This window comes from Vombatus ursinus, unplaced genomic scaffold (assembly GCF_900497805.2).
Source record: "Vombatus ursinus unplaced genomic scaffold, bare-nosed wombat genome assembly UNPS02010461.1, whole genome shotgun sequence".
Taxonomy (NCBI): domain Eukaryota; kingdom Metazoa; phylum Chordata; class Mammalia; order Diprotodontia; family Vombatidae; genus Vombatus; species Vombatus ursinus.
The window spans coordinates 10,122,469-10,137,235 of NW_020950239.1; the positions used below are offsets into that span (position 1 = coordinate 10,122,469).

Sequence of the window (14,767 nt, forward strand, 5' to 3'; positions counted from 1 at the left end):
AACTGAACTTGGACTAAGAGTGGGGCATTAGGCCTACCTCTTACACACGTGCACAGCACATGCTGATCATGTATGTATGTATGCATCCCACTGCCTGATCCCATGTACATCATGTTGATTTATCACATGTGCATAATATATTGATGCTGCCCACATTGCATGTTGATCACATGAATATTACCATTAAAACAACCAAGAGAAATGATGTAATAGATATTTTAGATGTATTGGGTACTCTAGAAGAATCTTTTGAAAAAGTAAAATTGTTTGAACTTACACAGGAAAAGAAATAACTGTCATGGAAAATTATGATTAACAAAAGACTATTGAAGAAATAATGACAGAACACAGTGGTGATCTGTAAACAGCTGAAAAGAAAAGAAAACTACCTTCTAGCATGTCAAATAGTTCAACTTCAAATGACAGTTTTCTAGTGGCCATCTTCCATGCCACAGAATTAAGCTTCATTATTTTAAATAATTTATATTAGTAAAAATGAGTTTGCTAACCAGCAGCCAACTCAATATCTTATGGGATGAGGGAAACCCACAAAAAACACACCACATCATACACCCAATTGAAACAAACTCAGTAGACAGCATTGGACCAGTCTTTCTCTGTCAATACCAATTAAGCTGAGCCTCTTGGATTATTGAGCATGGTTTTCTAGCAAGAAGGAGGTTCTGTCCTTTTTTTTTTCTTTCCTAAGTGAACATCTTTCTATGAGTCAGCATCGAGCCTTGGTATGTCCCATTAGCAGCAAATCTTCAATCCAAATAATGCAAAAGGGTGCATGTAGACACAGACTCTCTCTCTCTCTCTCTCTCTCCCTCCAGTACAGAGTGATTCATTCCCACGGAGAGTCCAAGAAAGATGAATCACATGGCAATTCCAATAGCTTCAGAGGATTCTGTCAAAGCCGCCTTCAGTCAGTGTCTGAATCTCACACAAGATAACTCAATCTGTCATCTGTAGGAAGTCTGTTCTTCCTTTGTTCTCCAATGAATTTGCTTTCTTGATTCACACGAGCCCTTCTTCTGTCTGCTGAGTTCGGGGTAGCTATCGCTTTCCTACCACTGGATGCCGAAAGCAACAATGATGACGTGATGTGTTCCCGAAGGAGCGAGTACACAGCAGCGATGGTGTAGCTACAGCAGTGGACGTCGGCCTCTCTCACCTTAAGCTCTGCCTAAGAAGTTGGACCTGAAAAGAAATAAAATCATCCATGAGAGAACATCATGCATCAGTGTGGTGAGCCTGATTTATACTTGTCTTGTAGTTTGTTTTTACAAATTTAGATGGAGAGAGGAAAGGAAAGAATAGGGTCTAGGTCAGACTTCAATTTTTGATAAGCATTCCTGAGAATGTTTGCAAATAGTTTCCTGGAACACAGTCTTCTCTAAGCAGACAGGAATTAATGGATCTGTGCTTTTCCTCCTTGGTTAAGGGAAGGGCTTTAAAGTCCTGAGCATGGTAATGAATAGACTGGCAGCGTTCACTGATTGAGTGTGCCACACACACACACACACACACACACACACACACTGAACAAAAAAAAAGAAGGGCTCATTCTGTGGAGGAACTGAATCTGTGCTGGATGTTAAAAGTTGCTTTCCTTCATGCGATGAAAGGCAAATGAATTTAAATGAAGGAGAATCAGAAGGCGTATCATTAAACTAATCTCCAAGAGAGGCTACTCCAGGTAATTCCATGTCAGAAGCTGAACAGGGAGAGAATTTTTCTACGATCTAAGGGGAAATAATTACAGGCAGATAGATGGCACCTACCAGTGGAGGGCAGATTAAAGAATTATGAGCTCCTTGTTTTCTTGTCACCTAGCTTATAGAATTATTATTATTTTTTTACACACAATGTCTGGTAGGGAAGAATTTACAAGCGAAATGGGATTGTTTTAACCTGCCTGGATTCCATAGGTAAGATGTTTATCATTTCCTATTGACTTACTTATCCGATTAGCACAAAAAAAGGGGAGGGGAGAAGTTAGAAGAGAAAAAATAGTTGAACTCAGTTGAGACCAGGTGATATTGCAAAAGAGTTTATTCAGTGGCTTTCTGGTTCCTGTTAGGGTCCCTCTGTCCATTTCAATGCCTCTCCTGAAGTTTTCTTATAACTCCACTCCCCCACCTCAACCCTGTGCCTTTAAATCTTTCCAGTCAATTAGAATACTCAGATTAAGTCACTTTTAATGTGAATTAGTCCAATGCATACTTTTCTCAAGAATATATATTTTTTCAGGGGAAAAAATAAGAAGCCAAAGGAAATGTTGAAATTTCGTACACTGAGGCACCAGGGAAGGGGATGGTTTTTTGGGGACAGGTGAAGCAGATGTCACTTAATCCAATGCTACTTAAATCACATCATATGGGGGCAACTATCTAATAATAATTGATTATATTAATATGGTACTTTAACTTTTGCAAAGTAAGTGTTTTATTTTTCTCATTTAAAATCTGTGGGGGCAGCTAGATGGCACAGGGGATAGAGCTCCAGCCTTGGAATCAGGAGGACCTGAGTTCAAATCTGGCCTCAGACACTTGACACTTACTAGCTGTGTGACCCTGGGCAAGTCACTTAACCCTGATCGTCTCACCAAAAAGCAAAAAAAAAAAATTCAATCTGTACACAAGGCCAACTCGGTGGCAATGAACTCTTAGTTGAAGTCCCTCTGTGAGGATTTCAAGCAGAAGCTAGATGATCAGTTACTGTCATGCGATGTTATAGTGGAGATACTCTTAAGGTTTTGGCTGGACGAATATGGCCATGGAGGTCCCTTCCAACACTCAAACTCTGGGATTTTGAAACACTGGACTCATTCTTCTCTAGGATGTACTCTGGACTCACTCTGCCACGTCCCAGCTCACTCCAGTCCTGGAATTCACACATCTGAAGTATCCTCCTCCACTCTGGTCTCTGGGATCTGAGTAGATGGCTCCTTCCAGAACCTCCATTTCTAGAGGGTGCCCTTATCTCATTCCTCTCCAGGTTACGCTTGGAACTTTCTCTACTACTTTACTATGTATGACCCATGGTGGGTACCTTTGTTTCCATCCTCTCCCACTTTCATATACTGTCTTTTTCCATTAGAATGTAAGCTCTTTGAGGGCAGAGACTGTCTATTTGTATTCATATTCTACTGCTTAGCACAGTGCCTGGCACACAGTAAGTACTTAATAAATGCTTGTTGACTTGGACTGAGTCAGAAAACCTGGCTTAGATTTTCTGACAGTTACTTATTAGCTGTGTGATCTTGGACAGGTCACTTAATATTACAGATAACCCTAAGTAGCTCCATCTGTAAAATGGAAAAGTAATAGTTGTAATATCTATCTCACATGGTCATTGTGCTAATCAAGTGAGAATGTGCCCAACTACCATCTTTTTCATCTGGCTAAACTACTTGGAGGAATTACAGTCAAGACGTTTAAGAAGACAAGTGGTTAGAGAATTTCAATACTTCTTCTTAGGAAGGAAATCAGAACCCAACACTTTTAAAAGCAACCAACAAGCAAAACCTGGAAAGATTCTAGTTCTGTCTTGTGTCTTTTCCCTATTATGTTCATTAGAAGGGGCAGTTACACTGACTTTAAAATATACCCCTATTTCTAAGACATTGTACAATCACAGTATTTTGCATATTGAAAGGCGCACTAGCTGATATTTCCCTATCAAGATGAGACTCCTACTGCACACCAGGCTAGTTACACCCCCATAATTCCAGGCCAGTGGCCAGAGTTACTGGGATATGTAACTGCAGAGAGCAAGAGCATGAGTGATTGGGTATTGGGTGAATAGTGGCTAGAATGTGAGCCCTGGGGAAAAGCGACAAAAAAATGGGATGGCTGGTGCTAATGCTTCTGTTTCTTCCTGCAATTGGAAAATTAATTATTAAAAAATTTCTCCAGAATTCTCATTGTATCTTCTAATAAGGCGAGGGATAATTCTATTTTTTTTGTCATCTTCCCAAACCCATAACATGCATATTGAGCTTTTAGCACCTTTCAGTGGAAACTTTTGGCAAATTCAGAGGAGAGCTACTAGATCTACATCGTGGTTCATTCCTAACTACACATCTAACTTGAAATGGGTTTTATTAATGGTCTCCCCAAATACTTGGATGGCAGAAGGAAGACCAGCCCCAGGCCTCTAAAATCTGAATAAAAATAGTAATACAAAGATGATACAAAGATGAAAAATTCCTGTATAGTTTTGTGCTAAGAATGCAAATAGAAACAAGCTTAAGTTTAGATTATAGTATCCCTTGAACAACCAATTTCTTAATTTTACCCCTTTGAAAAAACCTCCTATCTTGACTTTGCTTGAGAAAACATTCTTACACAAATAACTATCACAGAATTTGAGAACTAGAAGCAACCTTGGAAATGAATTAGTCCACAATCCTCCCTTCATTTCTACATGAAGAAATTGAGGTCTAGAGAATTATAACTGGACTGAGATTATAAAATTAGCCTATTAGGGAGGCAGGGGGAAATGGAAGGTGGGGATAGAACTATCACTGGAACCCAAGTGTCCTGCTTCCTTGTCCAAAGTCCATTCCACTATACCATGGGTTAAGAATAATTCATTTCAGAAGATGAAACGAGTGAGAAGGAAAAACTAAAAACTCAGAAAGATATTTATTTACCTGTGAGTTTTGAAAAATAAAAAATAAACAAAAAATAAAGTGACAGGGGGGTATCAACACCGTGGACGATAGTGAATCTACATGGGTCTTCCATGCTTTATGGGGAAGACGGCTTCATTCAAAGGGAGGCCATATAGAGGGGAATTCATGTTGGTTACACTGAATATTTCAGATTTGGCAGAACCACATATAGTGATTGCAACACTTAGCACACTCGTAGCTCCTTGGGGGCTGGGACCATTCCATTTTTGTCTTTTATTGAGGGACCGTGGGAACACCACCATTTCACTCAGGTTGATGAGTAACAACCTTTGGAATATACCTTAGAGACTTCCATCTGTCCTTTTCCGTGTTATTTTCTGGGCCCTCGCTTTCATAGGAAGCCAGGTAAAGAGCTGCAATTAGAAAGAAGAGAGATATATGGTACATAATGAAACAGATTTTTAAAAAACTGCCAAGGTCGGAATTTGACTATGCATATTTGTTATGTGTACTTTGTTTTATTTGGTATTAATTTCCAATTGTGAGAGACTTAGGAGGGAGAAAAAATGCATCTTGTTAATCAAAAAATAAAATTTAAAATAAATTTAAAAAAAAGAAAGGCGATATTAGCAAGGTAGGCTGTGCCCACTGTTGACGTTCAATTACCCAGCTGCCCCACCATATGATTCACCACTTATGGATGCCCAATTCTGTTAAGAACATAGGTATCACTCACTTCTGATTATGTGATGACCGAGCCCAGACAAAAAGCCCTTTCAGAACAGAGCTCATTAAAATGCTTAGGAGAGAATTTATGCTGCATGCATACCCAAAGACATCAAAGAATCTGGGCCAAGAGGGAAAGAGAAAAATCATTTCTTGATATTCCCAGTTTTTTTTTTAAACTAATAGACAAGTAACATTACTGGGCTGACTTTTCAATCTTGTAAATTTCTTCATTCATTTCTCACTCTACATTATCCAGACTCATCTCTTTTTGAGAGAATTCAAAAGCACCAGCTGAAATTGAGTAACACCAATGATATCAATCCCAAAGCTGCAGCTCACTGAACAGAAAAAATGAAAGCTAGAATACATTCTGGGTCATCTTGGAGATCAGAGAGGGGACAGATAATCAGAGGGCAGGAGGAAGGAAGGGCCAAGTGCTGCTATTTTGATAATTCCAAGAGGAATGCCAGAGAGGTTGTCAACTGAACATGACGCTCACCATCCTCACTGAAGACTGGAACGGTGAGCAGATACTGTAATGTCTTCCGCTCTTTCTCAAAGGGACACTCTACTTGTTTCCAAATCATAAATTCACTCACTTGCTTGGCCAGCTCCCAGAATTTCTGAAAGGGAAAGGAAGAAACACACAAATCAAACCTGAAAGGCTCTCACTAATCTAAGTAAGAAGGAAACAATTCCTAGCTAAAGCACTTTCTCAATGTGAGTGTTATCATTCTTTCTTCACTTCAAAACTGTGTTGTGAGGTCTCCCATTGGTTCCTATGCATCACCATGAGGGTTCGATCTCTACCCATAAAGAAGAATTAAGCCCCTGAATGGTAGGGCTTGTATTATACTGGTTTTGTCACTTCGTGTTGCTATAATGCTTCACTTTCTTCCCCACCACCTTCAAGACAATCACTCATTATTTATGTAGTCCTACAGGAAAAGCCTAATCTCTCTTCCATATGACAGACTTTCCCATATTGGGGAAAAGCCAAAACACACACTGTAGAGATACAACACATTTTCATAGTTTTGAGACACAATGAAATACAATCAACAATAAAAGTATATCAAAGGAAATTTAACCTTTCTTTTATGACTCAGAAGGCATTGAAAGAGCCTGATGCTGTTATCTCTTGGGATAACATGGATATGACTTTATAGGAGAGACCCACAAATGATGTTTGATAAGATGGTACATTACCCTGCTTTTTAGTAAATTGTTTTTTGTATACTAGGCAGCTAGATGGTACTATGGATTCAGCACTTTGTACTTGGTGGTAACTCAATTAGGAGCATGAAATTAAGAAAAAACCAATTAGGGAGCTAGGTGGCTTGGTGAAGAGAGTGATGGACTTAGAATCAGGAAGATCTGAGTTCAAATCCTATCTGAGACTCTCACTAGCTGTGTGACCCTGGGCAAGTCATTGAAATTCTGTGTCTCAGGCTTCTCATCTGTAAAATGGGGATAATAATAGCACCTACCTCCCAGGGTTGTTATGAGAATAAAATGAGAAAATATTTGTAAAGTGCTTTGCAATCCTTAAAGTGCTGTATAAATGCTGGCTATTATTTGTAATAATAAATGAATATTTAATCCACTCACCTCAAAGTTAATATGACCATTTGGAAGGCGATTTGCACAGCCCTCATTGAGGAAGTAGATATCTTTGATAAAGAGACTGAAGAAGGGAATCACCATCTAAAGAAAACACAAGGTTCTGGTTTTTCTTTTACAAGAAACATGTGCCCGATGATGAAAAGAGAGCAAGGTCTTAACAGACAGTGATTATGGAACAATATTAACCATTAATCCTAGGCAGTGTCACCGGGCTTTAACAGGTGGAGCCTTTCATTGAGCTGAGGCGGTTTCTTCCTGGAAGAACCCCAATAGTTTTCTAGTAAAAGAGACATGTCAATAATTTCATTTTACAATTAGGAGCTACCAAGGAATTTCTAAGCAAAGTGATTGGGAGTTTTGGGAGTCAGGGGAGAAATGATAGAAATATCATACTGGGAAGGGAAAAGAAGCTTTTGATGGGCTTATTCCCAATTCTATAGATGGAAATTAGAACAAAATCTCACACAAATCTAGCTATTTTCACCTTCTTTATCACACAGCAATGTATTTGCCCGTTATCAATTCTGGGTCCAGGAGACACACTGTTTTAACATGAGCAGGCATCGCTGGAAGCCCACTGAGAAGGTAAAACATTGGAGTACGCCAGAATTTCCAGGGCCAGCTGCTGCTTTCTAGTGAGAAAATGTGATATTCATCTTACCAGAATGGCCACAGACTCCTCACATGGGACATCATACAAGCACCATTGTATGGCAATATATTGGGAGAAGCGTAAAATAGAGGAGAGAGAAGGGGGTTGTCTTGTCGTGAGCCTCCCCTTTCCATCTCGGCGGCCACCCTCCTACACCCCATGTGCCATGTGACTAGTGCCTTCCTACTCCCTCTGAAGACAGGAAAATATCTGATATTGATTATGTTCTCGTGCTGGGGTTAGCAAACTGTGGGTCAAGGACCATGTCCAGTTACCAATCTTAGCTTTCAGGCCATACAAAAACAGGCAGCCTGCAGGCCATAGTTTGCTGACCACTTCTCTTTTGAGCTAGTTATCTTAAACAGAGGTTGTTGCTCTAAGCATTTTCTTTCTAATTGTGGAATGACATCTCCACCATTAGTAGAAGCTTTTCAGATACCAGAAAGCTGGTAAGGAGCTTGATTGGGATTATTCAAATTTGGGCTGACTGTCATCATATCTGGAGCTAAATACAATGGGTAAGTCATTACTGAATTTTTATTCAATTTAGTCACAGAAAAATCAGGGAGACTTTATCGGGTGATATCTACATCATTTAGGTGGCGCAGTGGATAGAGCACCAGGCCTGGGGTCAGGAAGACTTCTCTTCCAGTTCAAATCCAGCCTCAGATACTTCCTAGCTGTGTGACCCTGGGCAAGTCACTTAACTCTGCTTGTCTCAGTTCCCTCAACTGTAAAATAAGCTAGAGAAGGAAATGGCGAGCCACTCCAGTGTCTCCATCAAGAAAACCTCAAATGGGGTCACAAAGAATCAGACACGACTGAAATGACTGAACAACAACAACAGAATTGCTGGTATAAATTCCATTTGAATATATTACTGCAGACTTTTGGATAACACTTTACCATTCAGTAAACTATGTTATAATATTATATATATAATAGTATTATTATAATACTGCAATATTATAATACCATACATATTATAATGCTATGTATATTATAACAGTATTATTATACTACTCTAAACTATAGTATTCACTGATCAAGAGTTCTCTTTCATTGCTTAGTCCCTTCCTGGATAGGTATTGAGACCATATATATCTGTATCATAGAAGAAGTTTGGCAGGCTCTCTTCTTTTCCTACTTTTTTTTTTTGTTACATGGTTTATATAATCCAGGAATTAATTTTTCTCTGAATGTTTGATAGAATTCACTTGTAAGTTCATCTGGTCTTGGGTTTTTTTCCTTGAGAGTTCATTTGTGGCTTGGTCAATGAATTTTTCTGAAACTGAGTTCTTAAAATTATTTCTTGTTCAGTTAATCTAGATGTTCATCTGTTTCAAAGTTTTGTTGGCATATAACTGGGCAAATTAGTTTCTGAGCGTTTCCTTTTATTTCACTGTCTTTTGTCGAGAATTTTTTCAATTTAGTCATCTTCTCTTTCTCTTTTAATCAGACGACACATTTACCTATTATATTGTTTTTTCAAAATCAGTTTCTAGTTTAATTGATCAATTCAATTTCTTGCTTCCAATTTTGTCAATCTCGGCTTTGATTTTCAGAAGGGCTGTTTTAAAATTACTTATTTTTGTTGTAATGTTTCTTCGGGCTTTCATTTTTTGAAGATAATTCAATTTTGCTTTGACAAGCAACAGTGACTACATGCTGGGCATCAGGAGATACAATAATAAAAACAAACAGTCCCTATTTCCAAAAAGAGAGATAAGGTTTGGGCTTTCTTCTTCCATGTTCACACATACATGGTTCTTCTGGGAACTCAATGGGGAAACAGATTGGGCAAGTTAAGGAGAATGGGGCAGTACATCAAAGACTTTAATGCAGCTGTCAGGGTATGATTTACCAAGTTAACTATTAACAAAAAATGGTCAATTCATGGTCTTATTTACTGTTGCCTTCCTCTAATTGTATCTTTCCCCCCGGGTATTAAAGGATGAATGGATTAAAGCTCCTCTGGTGTGCCCAAAAAGAAAAAGGAGAGGCTCAATAAAAACACTGACATTACTTTTCATTTCATAATAAAACATGTGGCCTCACACTAAAGAGCCTCTTGTAACAGTCTATTTTTGCAACCTACCTTCTCTCTACTGCTCTGAGCCGTCAAAGACCTTTGCGCTGCTGCTCGGAGAGCTGTTCGGTAATTATAAAAATTGCTTGAAGGGTCCATCTGATGCTGTACACAGAAGAGAAGTAGCATTACTACTCAGCATCTCCTAACAAAAGATTCAACTGTACTTTGTCTAGAATGACAATTATGAAAATAGCAAGCTAATTTCTGTGAAGGCACTCAGATTAGGGGTAGGGTTTCTTTTTAATGTAGAGGATAGATGGTAAAGCATAAACCTTTTCAGATATCTGAAACAGATTTTACTATTTGTAAGAATTGATAGTGTTGACTAGTCCAAATTCATAGATTTGAAAGTAAATCCATCATTGGCAATTAGTTGATTAAACAACATTAGAAAAATTCACTGACTAATTTTTAAGTAAAGCAATGGGTCTTAACCTGGGGTCCATGAACTTAAAAAAAATTGGTGACTAGTTCGAGACACTCAGCTTCTTTTGTATTCCTAGGTATCTTATTTTATGCATTATTCTGACAGGAGATGCATAAACTTCACCAGACTGCCAGAGGGGTCCATGGCACAAACAAGGTTAAGAACCCTTGATATAAAGGATAATTAGAGCATGAGGATGGTTAGAGAAATATAATGAGGTCACATTCTGTCAGCCTCTGCAGAGAACCTACTGCTTGCATTTGATAAAAAAAAATTACTAATAAATCACCTTAGGGGCAATGAAAGGAGACATATTAGAGAAATGGCTAGTAAATATGAATAGTCACTTAAGTAATCTTAACCATATTTCCTAATCCTGAGGTTTTTGGAATTGACTCATTCATCATCATCTCCTAGAATAATTCCAGGTGGTTTCAGAAGGATGAGAAAATGCCTGGATAAAGAAGCACCTACTTCTTTATATAATTTCATGTGGTTATTGATCCATGAAAGGCAGCTGCAACAGAGTGGGTAGAGAGCTGCCCTTGGATTCAGGAAGCCCTGGATTCAACTTGTACCACTGATCCATACTGGCTGTGTGACCTTGGGTAAGGCAATGAACCTCTTGGTGCCTAAGCACTAAGGCTGTAAATTGCAGAAAAGGTATTGAACCTACATCGGTGGAGAAGGTTTCCTCACATTGGAGTTTCCTGTATCATGAAATCCCAGGTCCAGTCCCTGGCCCTATCCTTACAGCATAACAGCAACAGCCCCTAACATTTGAGTAGAGATGAAGTGGGGAAGTGGATGGATTACTGGTGTGCAAGTCAGGAAGACCTGACCTGGGTTCAAGTTCTGCCCCCAATTCATACTATCAATGACACTGGTGAAGTCACTTAACCTTTGAGTGTTCCCAGACAACTCTCTAATACCTTAAGTTGCAGAAAAGTTGCCAGCATGCATCGGGAGGAGTTTTCCTAAGTTTGGAGTGCCTGGTATCAAACATATCACAGGTCTGGAGAAAGATGGAGAGGTGGTGGAGAGAGTGGGACAGGGAGAGACAGAGGGAGATATAGAGAGAGACAGATGGAGAGGGATAGAGTTACAAAGAGAGAGACAGGGAGGGATAGAGATACAGAGAGAGAGAAAGAGAGAGAGAGAGAGAGAGAAGGAGAAGAAGGAGGAGGAGGAGGAGCAGGAAGAGGGAGAGGGAAAGGGAGATAGAGAGAGAGACAGATGGAGAGGAATAGAGTTACGAAGAGAGAGACAGGGAGGGATAGAGATACAGAGAGAGAGAGAAAGAGAGAGAGAGAGAGAGAGAGAGAGAGAGAGAGAGAGAGAGAGAGAAGAAGAAGGAGGAGGAGGAGGAGCAGGAGGAGGGAGAGGGAGAGGGAAAGGGAGAGATGGAGAGAGGATGAACGGAAAGAGAGAGGTGCAGTATGATATTATGGGAATGGAACACAGCTCTTGGAGTTCGGAAACTTGGGTTTGAATCCTGTCTAACACATCTGCATTCTGCGTGTCTTTGGGCAAGACTGCTGAGTTTCAGTTTCCTATCTATAAAATGGGTTTGTATGTATGTATATGCGTAAGTATGTATGTATGTATAGGTTATATATAGGTTAATGACCTGAGTCATTATTACAGAATATTGCTTTGAGGTTTACATTTACTATTAACAATAGTAACCATATATTTATTGAAAGTTACGGGGCAGCTAGGTGGCGCAGTGGATAGAGCACCGGCCCTGGATTCAGGAGGGCCTGAGTTCCAATCCAGTCTCAGACACATAACACTTACTAGCTGTGTGACCCTGCGCAAGTCACTTAACCCCATTGCCTAGCCAAAAAAAAAAGTTATGTGACTGTTTTTTTCTTTCAAAGTCCTTGAATCCTGCAAAGTCCCTCTTCTTCTGCCATACCAAGGTTCTCACCTAAGACTATAATGCCACTGTCAGGGGATCGTTTAATAAGTTAACTACATCGACACAATCTTTTTTTAAAAAGGGAAAACTGCCCACTCAATATCAAGTCAGGGCCTTGTTAATGGCTCCCATCTCCTCTAACTGCATCTCTCTTTGCCCTGCGTCTTAAAGGATGATTATGCTGGGTCTCCTTGGGTCCAAAGCCAATCCATCCACGAGGTATGGTGAGGCGGGTTCCCTTGGCAAGAGCCCAAGGATGCTGGGATTCCTTCAGAGCATCAGATGTGTTTACCTCGAGAACGTCAAACTTGGCAGTCTTCACTTTTGTCCAGGTTTTCTTTAGCCGGGACACAGGGCTCATGTTCATGCCAGCTTTCCATGTAAAATTAAAAAGAAAAAAAGCAAATCAAATGCAGAACTCTAGTCTAAATTTGGATTCTAAAAATGCACCCATTACCAATGTTTCTACAAATTCCTATAGATTGTAAACTCTAGCAACCGTGCCTTCAATTCCCCAAAAATCCCCCCACTTGTGCCTGCTTTATTATTCTGTGCACAGCAGGAGTTCAATCTAGTTTTAATAAATTAAATGCAAATGTCTTTAGAATTAAACAGGAAAATTGCTCCCAATGGTCCAACTGATTCAGGCCTCTGATATTCACACTTTAAGAAAGAGAGACAGGTTCTCTGATGCCACTATATAGCAAGGAAAATTAAGCCAATTTTTTAGCTAGGTGGTGCAGGCTGGGAGTGGAGTCAGGAAGACCCCAGTTCAAATATGACCTCAGACACTTCCCAGCTGTGTGACCCTGGGTGAGTCATTTAACCTGTCTGTGCTTGAGTTTTATCATCTGTAAAATGGCAGTAATAAAACAGGGCTGTTGTGAGGATGAAATGAGATCACATTTGTAAAGCACTTGGTGCAGTGACTGGCTTATTCCCTCTACCCTCTGACACAGGGACTGTGGAACTATGATGTTTTCTTTCTCTAGGTTAGGAGTTCTTGAGCTGGGGTCCGTGAATATGGAATTTTGTCATATTTTAATAATATTTCAATCAATGATTCAAATAATATTTCAATGTAATTGATTTATTTTATAATCCTATGTATTTTATTTTGTGCATTTAAAAACATTATTCTGAGTAGCGTTCCATAGGTTTCACCAGACCGGCGCAAAAAAGTTGAAGAACCCTTGTTTAAATATGACTTGGAGGGATTTTTTGGCTCATTTCCACCGAATTTTTCAGCCAAAGTGGCAAGGAAATTTGTTGGGATTTTTTGTCACTATGTGTTAAAGACTGTTTTAAATGGGGGAGGGGGAGAGGAAAAAAAGGTCCAAATTATAGACACATCTCCATTCTGTCTCATTTATCTAGGCCAGCCTTGTCTATACATCTTCAAAAATGATTTGGATTCTATTTCAGTCCCAGACCCTGTATCTGATGCACAATCTTTCCAAACCCTTGGCAAGAAGTGGCTTCACTGCCTTAAATTATTCAAAATCAGTCAGTCAGTATGGGAGGAGGGAGGATAGAAAAAAAGGAAAAAAAAAGAAAACAATTTACACAGTAACTTTACTATATATTTAAAAGGAATAGCAAGTTACACATTATAAATGTGCAGTTTCATGTGAAATCATCTTTTTTATTATACTATGTTATGAAAATGTTTGGTTTATTCCATAATTTAAAAATAAGTGAATTATTATTTTAAAAAAGTCAGTCAGTCAACAAGCATTTATTAAGCACCTACTGTGTGACAGACACTGTGCTCTGTCATAAAGATACAGAGAAAGGCAAGTACAGTCTGCTCTCAAGGAGCCCAAAGTCTAATGGGGGAGCCAAGTACCTGCATAAATGGACCAAGGCTGGTGGGGGATGATGGTAAGAGATCATGCCAAAATATTCTTACAAAAATAATGAGAAAAAAACTAACGAGGAGCCTGAAAGCAATGCCTTTAGAAGTATATTACCTCCTTTTCCTTTCCCTCCCAATCACACTACCAGCAAACCGAGGACTGCCGAGTCCCAAGTTGGGCCAAGATGGGCTGATTAAGGTGGCCCTGGCGTCTTACAAACAAATCTGCCTCTATGTGACTTCAAAATGTGTTTTATATATACTTTTTCTTGAGGGTTGCAGTCTGGAACATAAAATAAGCTGCTAGATTTAGAAAACCCTCATCTTTTGCTCATTTTTTGTTGACAATTGTTTTCCATCAGTCCCGTTACCAGGAAAATGGCAAGATCCTTTCTAGACGTACTCACATATTATTGCCATCAAGGAGTTAAAGTTGCCAATGTTGAAACACTCCCGGGCTACATCAATGAAATATTCAATCATTCTTGCTCGGTGCTTCTTTTTCACAGGCTGAAAAACAATGGCAGTGGGATGTGAGCTACCAGAGGATGGATAGAAGGCCAAGACAACCACTACTGAGCAGGCCTCCAGAGGATGGATAGAAGCGTAATGCAATGATTACTGAGCAGGTCTACCAGAGGATGGATGGAAGCCCAATGCAATGAATACTGAGCAGGTCTACCAGATGATGGATGGAAGCCCAATGCAATGATTACTGAGTAAACCTACCAGTGAACGGTTGGAAGCCCAATGCAATGATTACTGAGCAGGCCTACCAGAGGACGGATGGAAGCCCAATGCAATGATTACTGAG

General features: G+C 39.5%; 1 protein-coding gene across 2 annotated transcripts in view; it reads right to left on the minus strand.

Moving 5' to 3' along the window:
• Positions 1-205: 205 nt before the first annotated feature.
• The window catches only part of RASGEF1B (RasGEF domain family member 1B), a 43,712-nt gene continuing 29,150 nt past the window's right edge, over positions 206-14,767 (minus strand). For both annotated transcript variants that reach the window (XM_027854483.1, XM_027854482.1), the window contains exons 8-14: positions 14,361-14,463; positions 12,388-12,467; positions 9,751-9,846; positions 6,986-7,081; positions 5,874-5,997; positions 4,986-5,058; positions 206-1,203 (exon numbers count right to left, since the gene is read on the minus strand). In XM_027854483.1, the coding sequence (XP_027710284.1) occupies positions 1,179-1,203; positions 4,986-5,058; positions 5,874-5,997; positions 6,986-7,081; positions 9,751-9,846; positions 12,388-12,467; positions 14,361-14,463 (597 nt within the window). In that variant the 3' untranslated portion in view covers positions 206-1,178. The remainder of the gene's footprint in view (positions 1,204-4,985; positions 5,059-5,873; positions 5,998-6,985; positions 7,082-9,750; positions 9,847-12,387; positions 12,468-14,360; positions 14,464-14,767) is intronic.